The 16,697-nt window shown below is 39.7% G+C and overlaps 1 protein-coding gene across 5 annotated transcripts in view; it reads right to left on the bottom strand.

The window, feature by feature from the left end:
- Window positions 1-16,616, bottom strand: part of LOC128437142 (endonuclease V) — a 69,378-nt gene extending 52,762 nt beyond the window's left edge. For 4 of the 5 annotated variants that reach the window (XM_053419175.1, XM_053419176.1, XM_053419178.1 and 1 more), the window contains exons 1-4: window positions 16,450-16,616; window positions 14,429-14,654; window positions 6,100-6,234; window positions 3,362-3,401 (exon numbers count right to left, since the gene is read on the bottom strand). In XM_053419175.1, the coding sequence (XP_053275150.1) occupies window positions 3,362-3,401; window positions 6,100-6,234; window positions 14,429-14,654; window positions 16,450-16,493 (445 nt within the window). In that variant the 5' untranslated portion in view covers window positions 16,494-16,616. The remainder of the gene's footprint in view (window positions 1-3,361; window positions 3,402-6,099; window positions 6,235-14,428; window positions 14,655-16,449) is intronic. The other variant, XM_053419179.1, reaches the window with a different exon arrangement.
- Between the last annotated feature and the right edge of the window lie 81 nt (window positions 16,617-16,697).

The raw sequence follows: 16,697 nt of genomic DNA, 5'->3' as shown, positions 1-16,697 counted from the left end.
TAATCAAACTATTTGTTTCCTTTTAAGAATATAACATAAACTGGAATATAAGTGAAGCTGTGAAAGATTCTACTTGTTCAGTTTAATTAGGCACAGTCCCTTACCTCTGGAAAGATGAATGAATGAAATAGACTTGGACCAATGATAAATAATCATTTTCAAATCCAATCGTTCAAGGTCATTATGAACCATTCAAAAGATGATTCAAAAAGATGATGTAAAATGATGGACAACTGCACCTTTATCTTTGAGAGCAAGGGTAGATATATTGAAAATGAAATCCCAAAATATTTTTTAAATGAAAGAAATACGACAAATTCAATGGGAAAAAACTTACTGAGATCAAAATGTCCCTGCTGAGGAGTAATGGTGGTTCGAGTGAATATGAGCTGCAACTCCCCAAATAGCCCATTGTAATGCACAGAATATACAGAGAACAATTAATAAATCATAATTGATGAATCAGTAATGTTAGTCTTGATGTCCACTCAAAGCACTTTACAGAACAGGTCATCTGTGGGCAGCACTTTTACTATGAGGGGCAGATTTGGGTTCAGTATCTTGCCCAAGGACACTTTGGCATTAGGATGGGGAAGATGGGAGTCGAACCGCCGATCTTCTGTTTACAGTTTGACCGGGTAGAGCGGTCTACCCCCTCAGCCGCTGAATTCAAGTTATCCTGAATTTCAATGTGGGAATTAATGTATTTACATCACTAAAATAAAATGTTTTTCAGGAGTCTCTGGCAAAAAGTCTCCGTGTTGGAAAACTGTTTAGATAGATAGATTACTTTATTCATCCCCGAAGGGAAATTAAGTCGTCATAGCAGCCGGTACATTTGAATACAATAAAATACAATACAATAGAATAAAATTAAAATATTGAGGTAGAAAGAATAAAAAAAGAAACACAAGATAAATAGGTAGATAAGGTGCAGTGGCAAGATGATGGTAGTAGTACTGATGATATGCTGGTAATGTTATTGTTAGACAGTATATAAAAATAGTACAGTATATATAGTATATAATATAACATAATATATATTTATATTAGTGTCGTTAATCGATTAAAAAAATTAATCAAGTTAATCACGTCTATAGGCTGTGATTAATCATGATTAATGACACACTTAAATATTATTTAATACTATTTTCAAGTACGGTGTTTGAATAAAATAATGTATAACAAACTGGTTAGGGCTTTTCTAAACTTTATTTTACATCTCAGGCAATTACAATATCTTTATTCACTGAGCAACAACCTATAAAATGCTAATTTATTAGGCAGACAACCACATCAAGTACAAGAATAACTGCTTACCTGTAAATAATTTGTAAAATGACATATTACCCTCATGACTTTAACATAGGCTTAACGTTTAAAAAGAAAATGAATGCCATGGTGTCTTTGAAGAGACAAAATAAAAAGTCCCTTTTCAAACTCTACAATGAATAACATTATTTGATACTTGTGAACTTTATCTATTAGATGAGCTGTTATGCCGAGGTAGTTATGGGTGCTTACTGATGCCCAGTGGTCTCCTGTCAGTGCAATAAATGAAGCTCGTGCCAGCTGCTCCACTTTCGTTTCCTTTTCACTTCCATAGAGTTCATGGATTCTTGTGACAATAGTTCCCCTCGATGGCGTTTTGTATGATGATGAGGATGAGTCCCCTGAGGCGATCTGGATAATGTCTCGAAGCCCCTTGTCTTCAACTATGTTGATGGGTCTGCAGTCTATTGCGACCCATTTAGCGATAGCATTAGTTAGCTTAGTTGTTATCGTCTTTTTGACAGAGCAACGGCTCTGCTGCACCCCGCCAGTGTAGCTTGACGAGCACGGCTTGAACTCGTCTCGGTGTTAGCGTCTGTGTTAGCAAAGATGTGCTTTGCACGACGACGTTACTTCAGACTCGTTGTACTACGGTGGAAAGACAGTTCATCACTGCAGTATGTACACACAACTCTGGTGTTATCTAAAATCCCATTCAGAAGCTTTTTTAATCTAAATTTGCCGTTAAGCACACCGGGGTCCGTCTCTTCACTCATCACTTCGCTACTTCTTCGCTATCCGCGCTGGAGGACTACGGCAGGAAATTGTGGTCAAAATTGGTGATGTGATTAATTTGCGTTAAAAAAAATTAAGGCGTTAAGGTTTCCGGATTAATCGCACGCGTTAACGCGTTAACGTTGACAGCCTTAATTTATATATGATAGTAATTATACCAATATAATAGCAGTATATAGTAATAAGGGCAGCAACAGTATATATAATAATAATAGTAAATATAGTAAATATAATAATAATAATAATAACATGTACACATGTATAAATATGTATATATAGACTTATATATACAAATAATATACAAAGAGTATGATATAATATGATATGATATATAGTAGAGGTATAAATATAAGTATTTGACTATACAATAGATAATATAATATACTATATTATAAAAGGAGCAGCTCAACATTTTGAGAGGTCCTAATCCTAATTTGCATTAATCTGTCTCTAAATACATTCAGACTTCATTTGATTGAAGTTTATAGTTTGATTGGTCAAAATTATTAAACTACAACAGATGTGAATTCCTTGGAGACTATTTCCAGCTGCCCATTAATACACATTGTTCTAGTGAGGATCTCTGGCACAGGGGCAGTGTACGTGGGATTGACTCAAAATAACTAGTGGGTTTTTATATGAAGGATAAAAGTGACGGAACAAATACGTGAATGAGTAAATAGATAAATACAGTTTGCTATGAAAAAGGCTATTTCTTTATCTATTTATTTATACACTTATTCTGTTTCATTTATATATACAGCTACTGATGAAAGTACAGAGTTCAAGTCAGGACACAGTTCGATTCGATTAGCAAGAAGACAGGAAACCTCTACACCTCTACTCTGTTATATCCTTTTAACTTAAGAGAAAGGTAAACTAACACATTGTGATTGTAGAGGGAGTTGAAGTCTTTCCTCAGGCTTTAAGCTAAGTAACTCCAGCTCTGTTCTTAACACAAACTCATGAGATTTAATATTGATCTTTTCATCTCACTCCCGGAAACAAAGTAAATGAGTGCATTTCTTAAAATAAAAAAGGACCACTGTCTAGGCCACTAGGGTTGTTAACACAATGTGAACTCCTGCCATAAATCACTCTGTTGATCTGAAGGCAGTAAACCTCCTTCACAGCACACATTTTGACATGTGGGGAGAAGGAAAAGCACAAGTGTGACAGGAGTTTGATGGAAGAAAAAGGTCTCACCTAAACATATCCATCCATAAATCAAAAAGAAAGCACAGGCAGGGGAAGAAATACTTTGACCGGGGAAGAATAAACCATGTAGACGTACCTCTGTAGTGGAAGAGACCGTTCCCATCCACAAACACCACCTGCAGACAAGACACAACAAATTCACAACCAACACCAGAAAATACTTCAACTGGTAAAATTTGTTTGTATAATGTTTCTTCAAATCAGATAGAACTCAATTCATTTGTGTGTGAACAATTTAAATCGTTTCTAAACTGGTAAATAATTTTCTTAGGTCAGTGTGAGATCAACACAAGCTACAGCTGATACTGTTTAATTTCTAAGACACCATAAATGTCAAGTAATATATGAATCGCAGACGCATTTTTAATTTTATTAGCTCTGACTGAACCCTCTCACATGAAAAGTTCAAGATGCCTGCCGAGAAACTTTTTATTATGATGATCTATATTCTTTCGTCCCAACTGCAGTTTCTGTCTGATACACTGTCGGATGTGGAGCGAGGAAGCCCAGCATCTTCATCCTGAGCTTCAAAAGACTAAAGTTAGAAAGAGACAAGATCCTCAAAGCAATATTCTCCTTCCTCCAGCTCTAACACACCAATACATTCTTAAAATGCAAAACTTTTTATTTGCTGTAGTGAACAGTAAGATATATGCATATTAACGGACTGTAGTGGAGGTAAAAATGTGCGTGTGCAAAAGTGAGATTGCATTAGCTCCTGTGACAGAGAGACAGTCAGAGTGAGGGGAGGACGTGGGCTGAACAAACACGACTGTGCGGCTGAGGAGGAAAACAGAGCTGAAGTTTGGAGAAACAGTGAGAGATGGAACACGGGAGCTTTGTCCCAGAAACTGAAACTCATTCAGGGTTTTTCCACATGCATGAAATGAGGGGAAGGTTCACAAAATTAATTATCTAGAACTCAACTGCTCCATAACTTCCACAGATTAACAAGTGCAATGCCAGTTTTAAACCTGCCTGTTTCGATGTGAGCTGTTTGTGGTAATCCCTACGGAGCAACTTCCGAGGAAGTAGAAGAAGACTCTTTCAACTTGGTCCACAGACTGAAGGCACACTGCCCCGCCCCCACTGACTGCTACAGAGCGCCTGTTTATTCAAATTTTTCTAAATTTGAACGTATGGCGTGTTAACATCAAACCAAATTCAACACGTCTCTTCTATGTTAGCATATAATAATGACTAATTCTAACATAAGTGTGTTAGAATGCTGCCTTTAGCATTGAAATCAAAGCAAAACTGAGCCAAGCTTGACTGAAGGCTAATTAGTACAATTAAGCGTAATTTTAAGTACGATAATCGAACCTGAGATCTTTTTTAACACAAACAATCTACCTTGATATACAGTAGTTCACAGCAGGGCCTATGTTTGGTGCCATTTTTCACCTAACAAATATACTTACTCCAAAAAATGGCTTTTTTTATTTATTTTTTACAAAGAAAGGTTTACGCAAAGACATAAGAATATTTATCTTCTCATTTCACTCTCGGAAAGAAAGCAAATTCGTAAATTTCCTAAAACTTGAATTTAGAGTAATAAAAAGTTATTTTAATTAATTTATGTGTAATAAGCACTCCAGCTTAGTGTGTGCTTTTGGGGCATTGGTTTAGCACAAAAATAAATAAAAAAATAAATGCAAAATAATACAGAAACAAGTCACACACCAAAACTCAACTCAAAACGATATTTAAATATTTTGACATTTAAAAAGAACTTCGCTGCAAATAAAACAAGAGGGCCACATCATTAAGGATTCAGGGACCCAAACAGAGACACAGGCGAAGGCAGATAGGAGCAGTGAAGATATTCTGATTCTCATTCTAAAACAATGCTTCAGATGCTCTGGCAGGGAGATTCCAAACCAGATGCAAAACAGGTGATTCAAACACAAGGGACCTGAGCAAAAGCACTGGGTAACGCAGGGGAGCTGAACAGACGAATCTACAGAGTGAGGGGGAACACGTGACTAAATACACACAGGGGGCCGAGGAAGTGTGGCACAGGTGTGAGACATCAGGGCGGAGAAGGTAAGTTAACACACTGGGGAGGTAAAATATCATTTGACATTTGAAATGAAACCCTTAACAGAGTATGGACAAGAAGTCTTTCTGGGGGAACATCCTGACAGCTATGATACAATGAGTCACATGGGAACAGATGAAGGGTGTATTATAGAGAAATGTTTCCTATATGCCTATTTCAAAACAGATATTTTGACATGCCACAGCAGGAAAAACAAAGGTGAAATGTTGGCTCAATTCCATTTATCTGTTTCATTTTTAGAGTTGTGGTGTTGTGCATGCAGTCCACTGTCACACTCCCATGGCTTATACATCTTTTACGCAACATTAGCAGGTGTACGCAGGTAAAACTCATTTCCCATTGCTAGTAGCGATCTGCCAATTTTGGTTTTCCTGTGAGTCAACTTTTACATCACACACACACACTGAAAAGTGAGGTCCTTACACACCTGATATTATGTGTTTTGTGTGATACAGGTGTGAATACACTCAGATAGGGTAGAACATTTGGAGGTGGTCTGGTCCATATGGGTCCACTAGTTTGACGTCCTCATCAACACTGATCAAAACTAATTTCAATACTTTCCCAAAAACGAAAAGATATTTCTTCACAGCTGCACGAGATTCATTCAGGCTCTCCTGACTCGTGTCTCTACCTCTCTTTTGTACACTCATGCCGCCAGTCATCAGACACTTAGGGAAGAAAAACTAAAAAAGCATCAAAGTCATGATGTGTGTGTGTGTGTGCGTGCGTGCGTGTGTGTAGAAGCTGACCTGAGGGAGAAGTGTGGGCTGCTTCCTCTGCAGCCGCTGCAGAGCCTCCAGGAGGAAGGGGGTTTCTCTGAAGGCCAGGAAACCAGCTATGTAGGGGGCTGTCAGAGTCACCATCTGACTGTCCTCATACAGCACCTGGCAGGAGGGGGTGAACACAGTGGCTGCGTGATTGTAAACTCAGGTGTACAAAGAGCTGGTCCATCCACGGGTCAATCCACAGTTGTAATATAACAGCACTGGGATGGCACACAATGTAAAAATAACTGACTTGTGCACTACTCTGCATCAATACTATATTTATACTGTACATTATCAACATTTAGTCTCATCTATTGTCAAGAGGAGTTGAAATCCCTATGTCTGATCAGTGCATGAAGCTCCTGTATGGACAATGTTAAATGTTCATGTCCAAAAGGGACTTTCCACTCAGCCCTTATTCAAATCTATACACATAGGTCTCTTTCAATGCATACAGTGATTAATACCATGAGTCGGTCAGTGGGGGCAGCACAGTAGTGCGAGGGTTAGCACTATCGCCAAGATGATCCTGATTCTGTTGTGTTCTTCCTTCATGGACTGTGCATGTTCTCCCCATGTACTCTGGCTCCTCCCACAGTCCAATCACATGCAGATTGATGTAAGGTTACCTGGAGACTCTAATGACAGTAGGGGTGCATGTGAATGGTTGTTTGTTGGCTCTGTGATCCGCTGGTGACCTGTCCAGGCTGTGCCCCGCCTCTCCCATGATGTCACCCTCAAAGGATAAGTGGTTTAGATAATGGATGGATGGTGTTGAGTGATTGAACCACTACATCATGTAACCACTAAAGTGTTGATTTGCAATACATCCGGTATGATGTCATGGTTAACAGCAGTAAAGAAATGTTAAATGGTCCGTATTTATATGTTTCTATGTGCAGCCCTTTCTCTATCAAACAAGATAAGATGGGTATCAAACTGCTCTAACCTCCTGAGCCACAGCCGCCCCAAACAAAACAAAAGAGTGAACGCTGCCTCTGTAGCTCATGTAAAGTGCCTTGCATAAGTATTCACCCCCTTTGGACTTTTCTACATTTTGTCATGGTATAACCACAGATTAAAATTGATTTCATCGTGAGTTTATGTAATGGACCAACACAAAATAGTGCATCGTTTGGAAGTGGGGGGAAATATTACATGGATTTCACAATTATTTACAAATAAAAATCTGAAAAGTGTTGAGTGCATATGTATTCACCCCCTTTACTGTGAAACCCCTAACAAAGATCTGGTGCGACCAATTGCATTTACAAGTCACATAATTAGTAAATAGGGTCCACCTGTCTGCAATTTAATCTCAGTATAAATACACCTGTTCTGTGACGGACTCAGAGTTTGTTGGAGATCATTACTGAACAAACAGCATCATGAAGACCAAGGAGCTCACCAAACAGGTCAGGGATAAAGTTGTGGAGAAATATGAAGCAGGGTTAGGTTATAAAAAAATATCCAGAGCTTTGAACATCTCTCTGAGCACCATAAAATCCATCATAAGAAAATGGAAAGAATATGGCACAACCGCAAACCTACCAAGAGGAGGCCGTCCACCCAAACTGAAGAGTCGGACAAGGAGAAAATTAATCAGAGAAGCAACCAGGAGGCCCATGGCTACTCTGGAGGAGTTGCAGAGATCCACAGCTGAGGTGGGAGAATCTGTCCACAGGACAACTATTAGTCGTCTACTCCACAAATCTGGCCTTTATGGAAGAGTGGCAAGAAGAAAGCCATTGTTGAAAGGGATCCATAACAAATCCCGTTTGGAGTTTGCCAGAAGCCATGTGGGAGACACAGCAAACATGTGGAAGAAGGTGCTCTGGTCAGATGAGACCAAAATTGAACTTTTTGGCCTCAATGCAAAACGCTATGTGTGGCGAAAACCCAACACTGCCCATCAACCTGAGCACACCATCCCAACAGTGAAACATGGTGGTGGTAGCATCATGCTGTGGGGATGCTTCTCTTCAGCAGGTACAGGGAAACTGGTCAGAATAGAGGGAAAGATGGATGGAGCCAAATACAGGGAAATCCTTGAAGAAAATCTGATGCAGTCTGCAAAAGACTTGAGACTGGGGCGGAGGTTCATCTTCCAGCAGGACAATGACCCTAAACATACAGCCAGAGCTACAAAGGAATGGTTTGGATTAAAGAATGTTAATGTCTTAAAATGGCCCAGTCAAAGCCCAGACCTCAATCCAATAGAGAATCTATGGCAAGACTTGAAGATTGCGGTTCACAGACGGTCTCCATCCAATCTGACTGAGCTTCATCTTTTTTGCCAAGAAGAATGGACAAACCTTTCCATCTCTAGATGTGCAAAGCTGGTAGAGACATACCCCAAAAGACTTGCAGCTGTAATTGCAGCGAAAGGGGGTTCTACCAAGTATTGACACAGGGGGGTGAATACTTATGCACCCAACAGATGTCAACTTTTTTGTTCTCATTATTGTTTGTGTCACAATAAAATGTATTTTGCACCTCCAAAGTACTATGCATGTTTTGTTGATCAAACGGGAAAAAGTTTATTTAAGTCTATTTGAATTCCAGTTAGTAACAGTACATAATGGGGAAAAGTCCAAGGGGGGTGAATACTTATGCAAGGCACTGTATGTCTGTTTAATCCTTCTTGTAGATGTGTGTAAGAAGAGGGGTGAGCTTGCTACAACGTACAGTCCCTGACAAAAGTCTTGTCGCTTGGATACAAGTTGACCTTAAGTGCCCCTCAAATATATATGTAATACATTTTTTTTTACAAGAAATGGCTAATTTCAATCCCAACAGCTTTTGAAATAATGTTTTGGTGCCAAACGAAACTGCTGAAAAGCATTCTAACGTTCACAGCTTGGTAAAGCCCACTGAGTCAGTTTTTGCAAAGACAAAAGTCTTGTCGCCTTGTCATATGATGCACCCAATCCTAGATTACAGCCTCACCTGTGATCAATAATTGATCAATCAATTAGTGGGTGTGTATAAAAAGAACCCCAGCTCACCAGACCTTCACATCAACTGCAACTTGACCTCTGACAACATGCCTAAGATTCACCCGGAGACCAAAGCGTTGATTATCAAGAGGCTGAAGACCAGATCCACTTCTGAGGTGGCTGACACCTTCAATGTGTCTCAGCGTCAAGTACAAAGAATAAGAAAAAGATTTGAAGAGACTGGAGATGTTTTTGACAAGCCCAGGTCCAGCAGACCCCGCAAGACAACTGCTCGGGAGGACCGTTTGTTGGCTCGAAAATCCAAGGCCAGCCCCTTTTCCACTGCAGCAGAGCTCCACCAGGCCTGGTCACCTCAAGTCCCTGTGTCAACCAGGACAGTTTGTAGAATTCGGTCTCGAAATGGCTTCCATGGTCAAATCAGTGCCCAGAAACCAGTACTAAACTAAAGACAATTAAAAAAAATTGTGGCATTTGCCAAGATCCACAGCTTGCTAAAAGGATGGATCCTGGAAAAGTGGCAGAAGGTGGATTTCTCAGATGAGTCTTCGGTTGAATTACATCACAGCCACCGCAAATATTGCAGGAGACCTACCGGAGCCCGCATGGATCCGAGATTCACCCAGAAAACAGTTAAGTTAAGTGGTCTGGGGTTACATCCAGTATGGGGGTGTGCGAGAGATTTGCAGGGTGAAACGCAATATCAATAGCCTAAAATATCAAGAAGTATTAGCTACCTCTTACATTCCCAACCATAAAAGGGGTCAAATTTTGCAGCAGGATGGTGCTCCATGGCATACTTCCATCTCTACATCAAAGTTCCTAAAGGCGAAGAAGATCAAGGTGCTCCAGGAGTGGCCAGCCTAGTCACCAGACATGAACATCATTGAGCATGTCTGGGACAGAATGAAAGAGGAAGCATGGAAGACGAAACCAAAGAATCTTGATGAACTCTGGGAGGCATGTAAGACTATTCCTGATGACTTCATCAATAAATTGTATGAATCATTGTCGAACCGCATGGATGCATTCCTTCAAGCTCATGGAAGTCATACAAGATATTAAATATGGATCTCGCAGCACCACTACTTAATTCACTGATGTTATGGAACATATTTTTGTATTTGAAGTAAATGATTTGTTCAATATTCACATTTTGTCGCCTACATTACACAGTAGGCGACAAAACTTTTGTCTTGCCAAAATCTGACCTTTTTGTGTTAATTAAATGATCAATCTTTCTTCAGTGAAGCAAATTTATTTTAGTATATTAAACCTAATTTGGGAGGGTTTTAGCTTTCATATGAGCCATTTCTAAAACCAATGGATTAATTAAAAGTCAGGTTATAAGCTGTTGTCTCTACAAAACGGATAAGTGACAAGACTTTTGTCAGGGACTGTATATAACAGAGATTAAGAAATATCAGTTCTTCCTGTTGTGAGTATCTGCAGTGGTCAATCTTTAACAGATCATAGGAATAGAGGATTAAACATTCTTCGCTGGATCTCCATGGCTAAAAGAGGCCATGTAGTCTGTCCTCTCTCTTAAGTATAATATCATTAGTGTGTCAGCTGTTTATATTATCTTTAATTTAATCAAATTACAAATATATCTAATTGTAGTGTAATGCATATATTTTTTTATATAGTTCTAATTTCTTTACATACTTAAATTCATATTCTAATTCTGTATCTGTACATACTTCTATTCTTGGTTGGAGCAACTGGAACAAAACCCAATTTCACTGGAGGATCAATAAAGTAGTGCACTACTGATTGTTAGTCTGAAAAATGTGTGTTGTTGAGTGGAGCTCAGACAGTCACACTGTCAGGGTTCAGGAGCTGCAGGCTTCAGAGAAAATAACGTGTGCAGCCCAGTGTGTGTGTGAGTCCACACTCCACTGTCACACACAGGCTGTGCAAGATGATCCCTAACACCCCCCCATCTGGTACAAAATGAAACATCTGCTCCTTCTTGTTGTTTAACAGCTCTGGACATATTCTGAACACTGCATAAAGTTTTCATACATGATTTACCTGCTGTGTTGGAACTGGATTCTGTTAAATCAAGGTTATACAGATTCACGATAAAACAGTTTTTTGCCTGCTACTGCATAAACATGTCTCCTCATCTAAAAGCAGGGACACACAACCCTTGTGTTACACCTTAGCTTTCTGAACTCGTTACCACAGAGAACAGCTATTTTGAACTCATCGACACGAGTCAGGTTAGATGTTAAGTGATGCTGATGGCTGTGGTCATTTACGTTGAAGACCACTGAGGCTAAAATAAAGCTACAGTTAATCAACACAAGTTTGATTCCATTGTGCCTTCATACTGCCACCTGCTCAGCTGTCAATCAAACACACACAATGACCTCACTCACTGAAGGGCTTTAAGTCTAAAGGAGTATTTCTGTAATTTAATCTATTTTCAATCTATTCTTTATTTCCTTTTAGAAATTTACAAAATATTCACAACACATTTTAAATCTATTTTGATACTATTTTTCTAGTGCAGATAAGTTGTCAAAGACACTACAGCCTTCCTCCCAAACCTCCAGCTGTGGCTCAATAAAGATTCATCCTGCCTGCGATGCTCAACTCCAGCTACACTCAGACACATTCTCACTGGTTGTAGTCCCGAGGTAGGTACACATGGAGACCCAACCAAGAACTGAGATGCCTGGAAGCAACACTCGAAACAATGAGAACTGCTACCAATATCTGGCCCTCCAGACCACCAAGCAAAGTTCTGTTGGAGTGAGCCTGAGACTGGGAAATGCTGCTGAATATAGGCCAGTTGCTTATCGTCCCATCATAATTTGTCACCACCAGCGTCTGGTACTTTGGTCCAAAACCCTGCATGTTGTCTACTTCCCATAACCTGGGAGGATGGGAAAAGGCATCTGAGTCAGAGGAACAAGGCTGCAGAGCAAAAGTCCACCAGTGGAGGCTGGCTGCAGGAGCTTTATTCCAACATCCACCTTCCAGCTGCCCTGCACCAGATCATTAAAGCAACATCAGGAACTGCAGAACGCTGCAGCCAATGGCTCTGGACAAGGAGGGAAGATCCCAACAGGGCAGCCAGATGTTAAAGACACACCCCCAGGTCTGGTCAGCCTGTGACTAGCCTGCATTAGAAGAGGGTGTCTCGTGATTAAAAATCACAATAGCCAATGGCACAAAGGTAAACAACTGACAACACGTCTTTAACATCCGCTGGTGATCCCTGATATCTGATGGTTGTACCTGATAGCTGCTGGTGAGCCCTGATATCTACTGGTGATCCCTGATATGTACTGGTGATCCCTGATATCTGCTTGTGATCCCTGATAGCTACTGGTGAGCCCTGATATCTACTGGTGATCCCTGATATGTACTGGTGATCCCTGATATCTGCTTGTGATCCCTGATATATGCTGATGTTTTGAAACTTATCAACAAACTAGTTCAGAAGGTTCTCAAACATTAAAATATATAATTATACTTATTTCTAATTTCTGAGCCAAATAGGGTAAACCTCACACATTTTATGTCTGCTTTGCTGGTTTGCACTGAAACATGTACCTTTCCCCTGACAGTCCACAGCCCAGCTGTATGTCAGTATGCATTTTGTGAGGTGATGACAAGAGTAAACAGAGCTTTTATTGTGCAAAATTAAAAAACAATCTGTTAGTTAAGGTTACGGCTCTGCAGCTGAAAGACTTAACTAGAGCTCTGGATGGCTTAATGAGCTGATGATTTTCCCTATACTGAGATTTACAGTAATGTGTTACTTTACAGTTAGTACACATTGACAGGCTTTGGGCGTCTCTCTATCTTACACTGATCTATTTTGAGCTACACAATGGCAGGTGAACATATCTCCCATGATGATTCCACGGTTCCTTGACACAACAATGTCATCTGAATAGAAATGTCAGATGAGAAATGTCAGCTCCATTTCAGAATCTGTCATGACCGCACTGACCTTCATTCCCCTACATCGATAATAAAAAGAGTCTATCAACAACTGAAGCTGTTTAAAATTTAAATCATACTTGTTCTTATTTATAGTGTAAAATATGTTGAGCTCCAGTTTTAGACTAAACTTATTTAAATGCAACCTTCACAATAAAAATAAAAAACTCAGCAGCAGTGGTTTCACTGTGCATCATGATACTCGTCATACTTTGCGTCACAAATGGCCTTCGGGGGGGGCAGTTTTGCAGGTTTAGAGGGAACATGGTCTCGTTATTGGACAGCATTTCTGAGCCCCATTTCATTAGCCTTGTTGGGACCATGTATCAACAACGTACCCTGGAAAACGTCATTAATCATAATGGGCTGTATGTAAGGAAGGTGACGGCAGCCGTTATTAATGCAGAGATCAACAGCAGGAGAGGAGAGAGCCTGTGAGAGGCTGCATGGAAAAGTAATTGAAACGAAAATAGGGACTTTGAAGGTCATTCTAACAATGCTCAGTTTAACAGGACTCAACCTTGAGCTGTTTATTAAACCAAAGCCCGGCCGTTTATTCATGGTGCTTACTAGAATTTAACAGGCTGCTTAGGTTGTATTGGAAATTTTCATTAAGATCTGATGTCCATCATTGTAAAGAATGTTCAAGACCATTGCAGTTATTGGACGAGGAACAGGTTAGTGATTAGAAGATATTTTCACAAAATGAAACAATAACATCCTTTTAAATCTGGATGTTCTTTTGAAAGGTTTGACAAATAACTTATTTCCCACATTTCACAGATCATTTAGCAGTATTTGTATCCCTTCATGATATTGTACGGGACATACTGTGTTTTTTCTATATCCTAATAATACAAGATCCTTCCATTCTCCTCATAGAGTGGCAATATACAAGTTATACAAGATGGAAAAAATGGCTCAAAGCTGCTTTCATCAACAGTTCTATGTTAACAATGGATCAAAAGACCAGGCATAAAGTGAAAGGTGTCTCTCAACTTCGCAATTACCTTCAGCTCTACGGAGCTTTTGCTGTAACTTTTTATGTTCACACTCGCTGAAGGACAGACAAAAACAGTAACTCATTCAATATATAGATGATATGTCTAGTTTTAAAGTTGTGTGTCCTGAATAATTCACATCCTTAGAACTAGCATGAAAACGGATGTTTATCAACAACTCAATAATTTGATGACAGAGACACATCAGTGTTCATAGGTGATCTTTAAAATGTATCATTGTCAGTCATGTCAGGAAATTATGGACTATAGGACATCAGAGCCAATCTGTCTGTGTTTCTGTGACATCAGAGATCATCGAGAGCGTGAATAAAATTAGCTGTGACTTCTTCTAATAAGTGGAGCTTTGTGAGAGGTGGGAGGCTGCGTTACCGACACTGCTGCTGTTCCCCTGTGATCATTGGGTGTAGCGAGGGAACGGCTCACCTCCAGGTCGGGGTAGCTGAGCACTACAAGCTGGGCGCAGGCATTGACGTCATCCCCTTTGATGAAGGAGAGGTCCACTCCACCGACTCTCTCCAGGCCAGAGAAGCCTGGAGTCTTCTGCCAGTCTTCAGTGTCCTCCTCCACCACCTGCTGTCTCAGACGAGCCTGCTCACTGCACAGAGAGACCATCACTCAGTGGAGCTGTGGAGCCTCAACAGAGACTGACGTGCACACACATGTGAGAACATCTTTTTGTAATTCAAATGCTCATTCTTTATAGAATTTATTTTAGGCTCAACTGGACATGAAGACAGAATTGTTTCTACGTCTCAGTAACATTTCCACCAATATTCATATTACCTAACAAATTTTAATCATTTCATTATTTTGCCATGGGACATGTAGGATTTTTCCAGGTTTGTAAATGAGTTTTGCAGTTATAGCTGAATTTGCTAATCCTTGCATGTGGTATTATTGGTTTGTCCCGAGAAGACAAAACCATGGGTGTGATGGTAGAGCTGAACCTGCAAACTCCCCAATATTTCAGATGTTTCACACCAGAATAGGGTTTGTGTTGGTCACCATGCTGGATCATGTGTAATTACAGGTGTCACCGCTGTAATGCTAAGTACTTGGTTATACAGCAGCTCACCATCTTTAATTATTTACAATATAATGTCTAATTTGTAAATATTTCCACATGACCCCTTTACTTACAAGCTTATATTTATTTAGCAAATTCTAATATGACATAATCACCCCCCTCTCATGCGAATCATTGAGTTTTTACTCCTTTAGACAGTCTCTCCAGTAAACTGTCCATATTTTAGGACATGCCAATATTGAGATTTGTTTGCATTTGTAATATTAGTTATACAAACCACCTGAAAAACAAACTTCATGTAGATTTTATTTAATAATAAGTAAAAAATACTGTAGCTGTTACATCTAATTAAGTTTCTCCACTTCCTCTTTCATTTTCTGCATTACTAACATATCCTTTCTTTCTAGATCCTGGTTCCCATACACACATACCTATTAGCTGCTCACTTTCCTATCCCTGTTTTTCCTGCCTATAAACCTCTGTATATAGTCTGCTCCTTCCATGTCCACTGTTTTCCTTGTGTTCATTAATTTCAGTGTGTTTCCTGGTGTTTCATCGCTGTGTGTGACCTTTACCTGTGTTTTTGGCTCTAGACTTTGTTATCTGTATTCAAAGTAAAAGTGCAACGTTTGTTTTGATGCAACAATGCTTTATATCAAGCTAAATAACAGAGCTTTTATCTTGAAAAGCTGTGAAATTGGTTCTGAAGATTGTGTCGGTATATTAACAGACCTCTGAAATAGCTGACACTAATGGTGAATGATGAACACAAAGTTTTCTTACTTCACTCTGCACCTTAAACAGTATATAAAAAGCTTTCCACACAACGGCCAGAACATAAACAATAAAAAGACAGTAAGGTATATTGTAGAACTGTTCGAAGAAGACTCACTAATGTCAAGGAATAATTCTGAAGTGGCTCCAAAGCTTTAACACAGGACAGGAGAACAGCCAGGTTGACAAAAGGCACTTAACTAGTTTGGATAAAACGAATATGGAAAAAAGCCTTTAGTATTTTATTCATTACACTTACACCTAAATATAGAGAAATTTATCAAAATGTATAATGAAAAAAAAAACTTTCTCACTCTGGAGATTGGTACAGTTTGGTATACGGCTGGTCAAAACTTTTTTCAAGTAGTTTTTAGGTCTGAGGTTTTTTTTTTAATAAAAAATGAAAACAGTGACACAGAGAGAGAGAGAGAGAGAGAGAGAGAGAGAGAGAGAGAGAGAGAGAGAGAGAGAGAGTCTCATTCCAAACCCACAGAGCACTGAGGAGGTGGCATGGAGCAGTCGGCTCTATGACAGGCTCCTGCCTCAGGTCTGTAGAGACATGCAGTGTGAATCCAGGTGTGTGACTCACCTCTCCCACTGTTTGACCAGCTCCTCTGCTGGCGGAGCAGACATCTGCGTTTGTTTGAATATGTATATGAATGATATATAGGAAAAATCAAATGTATTCAGAACAATTCAACCGACAGAAACAACGTGAGGACTAGACAGGCTGTTTTGCTTCCGTGTAGCGACGTCACTGGGAGGCGGAGCCTATGACGAGACTAGGAATGTGGTGTTATCAGAGTCTGTATAGTCTTTGACGTAGACAGTACATTG

Source organism: Pleuronectes platessa, chromosome 3 (genome assembly GCF_947347685.1).
Source record: "Pleuronectes platessa chromosome 3, fPlePla1.1, whole genome shotgun sequence".
In the NCBI taxonomy this organism is placed as follows: Eukaryota; Metazoa; Chordata; class Actinopteri; order Pleuronectiformes; family Pleuronectidae; genus Pleuronectes; species Pleuronectes platessa.
Note: the sequence above shows the minus strand (reverse complement) of the source record. Positions and strands in the feature narration are given on the sequence as shown.